A 7,033-nucleotide genomic window follows, 5' to 3' on the forward strand; every position below is an offset into this window, starting at 1 on the left:
TTTCGAGGCGGGAGTGTGTGCGAGGTGACCCAAGTCACGTGTTACACGGCAAGCAGGTGGCATCGGAACTCGGCACAAGATCTGCAGGGAAAACGCCTTCCTTTCTCCGCCCACCAACTAGTAGGAAAAAGCATGTTGCAACAGAGGCGCCTTCGGACCCCTCATCTGTACCCCATGGTTTCAGAAGTTGAACGCGAGGCTAGACTGGTTTTGCCGGTAGCTCTGCTGCACTGCGGTGTCGTGCTAAGAATGGCAGAAGCCGCCTCGCGCTCGGACGCGCAGAGCGCAGGCTGTTGAGTCACCTTCACACTGTCGTCCACAGCGAGGTACGCGTTATGGGTTGGTTAGTGTCCCAACGCGGCTTCCTTTACAATCGGCAGATCCTAAAAAATAGGCAAAAACGTGCCTACAGGGCCGTCGGTTCCATGGTGGCCTGCTATTGCGCAATCGGTACATCCGGAAAAGACTCGTGCGAGTCCCATGTGAACACGCATTTCCCGATGAAACATTAGAGTCTCACCTTTTAACCAAAGAGCCATTCACTCATTCAACCGGTGATTCAAGAGAAGACCGCAACCTCTAACTTCAACGGTCGCTCGCTGCGAACACAAAGTGCACACATGGGCGGCCTCTTAACGTGTCTAGACCCTTTGTGAACGTCCTTTCGCCTCCCTGGGGTTTCAGCTCACCAGTAATTTGGTGATGTGGATTTCACGGTATTGCTAGGGCAACCAAGCTACACTGTATCCAGCCCCTCAAGTCGTCTGTCGAAGAGAAGCCGGATCGATCACCAGTCCCAGACCCCGTCGGTCGTCCAGTTCACTGGCTGCTGTATTGCACGGCAAAAACTGACTTGCCTCCCAGCAGCAGAACAGGATAAATCGCTCCACTGGAAAGCGCCACTGTTGCTTCTGTTGGTGTATATCCGTCGGGGCCCGCCACGGCAGCGATACAGCTGGAATAAATCGCGCGACGCTGTTGTATGCGTTCTACCGTTGTTGTCTCGTGGCATTCTCCGGTTCTTCCAGTCGTACAGACTCCGAGAGAAGCCGTGTAGCTAGCCATTTAGAGTCCTGGAAACTCTGAAAGGAACTGCAACGCTACCGCACTTCGCCCTTGGCGCAAATAGAAACAGAAGCTGCCAGGTTAGACCTCGCGTTCAGGGCTCCGAGGACGCAGTCACCATCAGCCGGTCCGTGCGCGTCGGCACGTGGAGCGAATTCTAGGTGTAACGCAAGGTTTGTGGATTTGAAAACTATGACAACGCGATCGCCAGCACCCCAAACGGGGAAGCAAAAATACGGTATGCGCCGGCGCTGCTTTCGACACAAACAAAGGTGGGACCGTCTCCAGCCGGGACAACAGCTCCACAGAACAAAGTGGCGAGTTTCCTTTTCCCAGAAGACACCGTTTTTATCGCACCGCCCCGCGCATCGGGCATTCCCGTCCCAGCAGCCTTAACGGCACGAACCCCCCCCCCTACCGCCGACAAACGCGCACCAGTTTTCACTCTCAGAACGGCCATTTATCGCCTTCGTCCACTCGGGTCGCGCGGGCTCCTGCTCTGGCTGTGACTAAGCCGTGATCTGCCCCGCTCGCGCGACGGACGGCAGGCACCGGGAGAGTGTGACCTCGAACGCGACGATCTCTGCGAATCAACACTCCTGCGAGTCCGTCGCCTTCTCGCGGTGACATCGGAGTCCTCTGAGTATCTTGGCGCAGGCCTCCACCGCGACGCGGGTCCATGGTCGCAGGGTGACCCCGTCCTTCCCTTTGTTTCGCTCCGACATGGCGATCCCCGCGACCCTCGGCGAGACGCCAAGGACTCTTGTCGCGTGTCCGTTCCACGCGTTTCGTCTCGCCGTCTCCGAGGCGAAACTGATCGGGAACTGGACCTCCTTCGCTTCCATCTCCCGTGGGAGAGGGACCGAGACCGGTCTCTCCTGTCTCGTCGACGCTCCTCCGAATCCGACGAGTGCCTGCCGTTTCGCGTGCGGCCGCCGCGACTCTCCACGCATTGACTTCGTTCATAGACCCTGTGCGCTCGCCCCCCATTGGACCCATGAGAAGAGTACCTCCCTCTCTCTTCCGAGTCGTCCCTTCGACCTGAAGCATGGTCTGCCTTACGAGAGGCAAACCCGGATGTCGATACTGGACTGCCGTAGGGCGAACGTCTCCGCTGCGGCGGACTCCAGCTGCTCCTGCTCAGAGAGCCGCTGCTCACACTCCGCTCCGACACGCGTCGCGACCGCTCGCTTCGCTCGCTCTTCTGTTTCTTCATTCTCTTTTTCTCCTTCTTCTCGCGTTTCTTCTGTTTCTTCAACTTCTTCTTTTGTCCGCGGTCTTCCCAGTCATCAACAGCTGGTCGCGCAGCGACGCGCGGGGACTGGGATCTCGATCCATCGGCTGCAGCCGGAGACCCGCAGCTCCTCGCACTGTTTCTCGCGTCGCTAGGTGTTCCGGGAGACGACGCTGCATGCAAAGGCAGCCACAAAAAAGCATTATTTTTGAGAAGAACCCCCGCGAGAAGCACGCGTTTTCTCCCCCTGTTCATCAGCCGCTTCCCGTGGCGCCCGCCTGGAGCTCCAGGAATTCTCCTGCAGCCTCCCCAGAGGAAGAAACACTTTGCAGGATCTGATGTCAGACCGTTTTTCGGAAGGTCAAATCCAGAGAAACCTGGAGCGGATCCGCCGTTCCTCGTTTCCGTTCTGTGTACGTACCTTGGTCGGTAGCAGGCGCTTTCGAGGTGTCGACGAGAGCCGCACGCTTCTCGCGGATCTTCTTCAGCCGCTCACGAAGCGTGTCAGCAGTGGAGGCGCCTTGCCTCCCAAAGAGGTCTTTTCCAGAAGAAAACGCCAATCCGTCAGAGACGTCTCTCTGGGCGGGCTTCCCGGGACCACCGTTTCTCTGGGTGTTCCGCGGACTGAGACTTCTGCCGCCGTTCGTGGCGCCATCGGCACTTTTGGAGTCGTCCTGCGGTTTGTCGCGTGGCGCAGGGGATGTCTCTGCTGCCGCTGTGTCGCCACCGGAACTCCGAACTCTCGTCGCGGACGCATGCTCGCCCGAGGCGTTCGCCTTCTTTGGTCGGTCGGCCGCCTGGGCCTTCTCTCGCTCCTCAGCCACCTTCGTGGCGACTTGAACCCAGCGCCGAATCTCCTCAGCAACTGTGTCGGCCATGGCGACCCCCGGGAGGGTGGCCGTGAATACGAGCTGCGAAAGGGGCAACACAACTCTCGACCGGTTGCTAAGAAATAACAAGCCTAACGCGAAGTAAGTTAAACAGTTTAGAGTTGACCCATCCACGCAAAACGCCTTGGACGGGGCAAGATGGTGGCCACGGAGAAGAACGGCAGACGACGCACACCTTGCACGGACTTGTTCACGTGGACCGGCCTTTCGAGAGCCTCGCCGCGGCTCCCCGCAGCACGACGGAACGGGATCGCCGAACCCGCGACCGCGGAGGTATGCTCAAGCCTGCCGCTCCGAAAACGAGACTGGGTTGCTGGACGCCTCTCTTCCTTGAAAGCGGATTGACGGGCAATGGGCATGAGCAGTTCAGAAACGTCCAACGGGAGGGCTACGTCTGCGCGTCGGCTCGACGTAAAAGCAGAAACGGTGGGTGTTTCGCACGCTAGGAAGCCGGAACTCGACAACTCACCTTCAAATCGCTGGCCCGTTTCGCCACTTTTTCGGCGGTGGCCAGGACGTCAGGCGGGGCCGCTACTCCGTACGACTTGAGATTTTCAAAAAAGAGTCCATGAAGTTCCCACTTTTGCCGGTCTCTGAGCAAACTGGATTGAGAGAACATGTTCTCCACCAGTTCCTGGGTCTCCAGAAGTTGAGTCAAAATGCTGGCCTGTAGGTGACAGACGCAAACAGCAACGCGACCTACTGCGCAGCTCCGCGGGGCTGAACTACAAAGTGCATGGGAAAAGCGCGTCTGATTTAAGGTATCCTCTTTCATGCCTCGAAACCAGCCGCTTTCTCGAGACAGGACATCCGCGCGGGAACGGGTTCAAGCAGGACCGGAGACTTCTCAGACACTCCCCCTTCTGACTCCATCTCTCTGTGAAAAAAGGTTGAGAAGAAGACCGCCAAGGCGCTCCTGGAGTGCGACGCAGCAGAGGTCAGCTAACAGACTTCGAGTCTCCCTGACAGTCACCGCCCACAAACACTCGTTCAAGCGAACGCCGCCTGCCTGAAGAACTGCGCAAACCGTGCAAAGGGACCCAACAAGCAGCGACTGCTGTGTGCACCCACTACTGGAGTCTGCCAGCGGCGCATGCAGCCCGGAGTGTGACTTACAATGAGCTTCTGTTCCAGGCTCGCCGCGTTGAGAGCAGTTCGTGCTTCCCTTAGAATCTCCAGGAGTTCTGAGTTCAAGACAGGAAGCGAAACAAGGCGGCACAGTCGCAGGTCGAGTTATGGCACCTTTTCTCCTTTCTGTCCTGGTAGCCTCGCGCGACATTTCTGCGTCTCCTCGTTTCCGCGCTCCTGGGGCAAAACCGCAGTGTCGGGCTGAAAGAGACACGTCGGAGCTCGAGCGAACCGCCCCAGTCGACTGCACAGGGCGCACGAGGCTCAGATCCTCGGCCTCCGCGGTTCCGGGCCCCACTTCGGTCTCGCCAGCTTACTCTCGGCTGCAGTGGGATCCCTTCTGAACAGATCCGGTTCGTCCTCGTCTGGGCCGACGAGGCCTGCGGCCACGGCGGTCGCGGTAATTCGCTTCGGGGCCGCCGGGTCCTCCGAGGCATCTACGCGCGGGATCGTCGGTCGAAACTGCTGCAGTCGCTTCTCAATCTCTTGCAACTGGATCTGTTGACAAGATGCACGGGGAAGAGAACAGAAACACAACACAGCAGACCACACCGCGCGAGATGGGCAAGCGGCGGGAAGTACGGCCTCTCCTCGAACACGTGAAGGCGCAGCGACGTCTCCTGCGTCCTACCAAACTCGGCCCGAAGAAGACGAACTCTAGAAACCGGCGTACGCAGGCCGGTGCCTATGCACGCCGGCACACCAGGGAGCTGGGGCGGCTCAAACGCGGCGCTCTCGACTGGGGCGTGTGTCAACGCGGCAAACACCTTGGCGCCAGAAAAGCACACTGCGGGAAAACCCACGGAGCGAATCTTTGTCACCTCAACTGGGACTCTCTGCTCGAAAGCAAGCGGCGTTCACCCCCTGCCACGCCCATGGAAGACACTAGCGTCCCCAGCCGCCTTGTTCAACCCCGGAACTGCTGCCACGCAAAAAAAAGGGACGCGAGGAGCCGCAGGGTATTTCCAAGGTTCCTCTCCCCACGCGCACACACGAAACTCCACCAGAGGGAAAACGATCACGAGCATCTGAGTCGCACATCGCAGTTGCGCAGAAAGCCGCGACAGTCGCTCTGGGTAAGCCGGCCGCGGCCGGGAAGAAAGCGCAACGCTCTCCGCAGTGCTTACTTGAAATCCGACATTTGGGTAGATTGGTCTTTTTCTCCGAATGTACGTGAAGCTATCGTTGTAGGACCAACACCGACGAAACATGAGATAGCAAATGACGAAGGAGGCACTGCGGCTGATTCCCTTGGCGCAGTGGACCAAGACGTTTCCATGCTGTGGCGCTCTTGAGTTCCCTTGATTCACGCCGCTCCGAGCTGGTCCGCTCACGCCACCGAAGGACTTCGCGGGGATGCCCTCTTTTTCGTCGTCCACAAGACTCGTTTGCTGTTCGCCGCAGACAAACAGATGATTGCGTGTGGGGTGTTTCCGGGGCTGAGCGCTGCCTGGCTGCGACGCCTGTGAAGGGACCTGCGAAGGAGAGCCTCCACCGCCCCGAAAAGACTGGTCCCGTATTGCGTTGTCGACAAAATCGATTACGGGGGAAAGCATCGGCAGAAAAACCTGCTGCGGCGTGTCTTGGACGTAGCAGCAGCAGTAGACGCAGCGATCCGCGTGGACGACGAGCTGTTCCGCGACAGTTTGCGGTCGCTGTTGGCGAGACTTGGCGTGTTTCGCATCGTTTGCGGCAGTGGGTGAGGTTAACTGCCGTTTGAGCTCCTGTGGCGAGGCTTCCGCGTTGTGCACGCACACAATGTGCGTGATGCGGTTCTGGTGCAGCCAAGTTGCGCTCCGAGCGGCCGCTGCGGAACCCAAGAAAAGATGGGGCAGAATCTGGTGAGCTGCCTGCTTCTGCTGTCCAGACAGTGGAGAAAAGTGTGCGAAGAAAGAAAAGGCTGGGCCGCCCGAGGGGCCACCAGCCGGGACAAACCCAGCCGAACTGCGTGACATTGCCGCACGGGGCAGATAAAAACACGAGAGCGTCAGCACCTCAGAGCCCCCAAAGAGAGACACGCACGCCACACAGAGGTTTTGTGAAGGTTCTCTGCATCTCAATCATCGTCACGACAAATTTTATCCCCGGCAAACGGGCCTGCAGCTGAAAACGGCGTGGGATCTTCGGCGAGAGAGCCCCAAAGAACGGGAACGCGGCCGCGAAGTGGCTGTTTGACGAGAAACGACGCATATGCCACTGGCGACGGAACCTTGGACGCGCCGCTACAGCAACATAACCTCTTTAAAACTACAGAGTTCTTACTGTGTGTTACGAGGAGGAACGCATGGTCCGGAAGGAGCGACATACTGTCTTTCCCCTTCGAATGTGTTCGGCTGCATGCACGTGTGAACTGCAGGCGAACAGGCGGGATACGCGACTGGGTCCGAGCCCTGGCCGCAGCCGTGCTTGCGGCTGGCTTACAGGCACATTTAAAATTCGACAGGAAGTCCCCCCTCAAAGGCAAGGCAGAGGCACCCATTCCATTTTGCAGTTTCCTTCGCCGGAAGACAGGTTCGGTTCAAACAAATCGTGGGTCGTTCGAGGCAGGGAGTGTGTATGATGATCTCTACCGCGCGTCCGGAGGAGCTGGTCCCGACTGCCTGCGGTGTCCCCTGCGTCAGGCGCGCCATTCACATATTGGTCTCCCCCAACGGTGGTGTAACATTGCAGATTTGACAAAACCTGCTGTTGAGCTGGATCCGCCCCGAACAGCTGG

General features: G+C 58.6%; 1 protein-coding gene across 1 annotated transcript; it reads right to left on the bottom strand.

Moving 5' to 3' along the window:
- Nucleotides 1–1,512: 1,512 nt before the first annotated feature.
- Nucleotides 1,513–6,272, bottom strand: NCLIV_037580 (hypothetical protein; the record flags this gene model as incomplete). Its single annotated transcript, XM_003883959.1, has 6 exons — nucleotides 1,513–2,201; nucleotides 2,721–3,210; nucleotides 3,659–3,856; nucleotides 4,306–4,373; nucleotides 4,635–4,815; nucleotides 5,445–6,272. The coding sequence occupies 6 exons, from the start codon at nucleotides 6,270–6,272 to the stop codon at nucleotides 1,513–1,515; spliced, it is 2,454 nt and encodes an 817-aa protein (XP_003884008.1).
- Nucleotides 6,273–7,033: the final 761 nt, after the last annotated feature.

The sequence above is a fragment of the Neospora caninum genome, chromosome VIII, assembly GCF_000208865.1.
Source record: "Neospora caninum Liverpool complete genome, chromosome VIII".
Classification (NCBI taxonomy): Eukaryota; Apicomplexa; class Conoidasida; order Eucoccidiorida; family Sarcocystidae; genus Neospora; species Neospora caninum.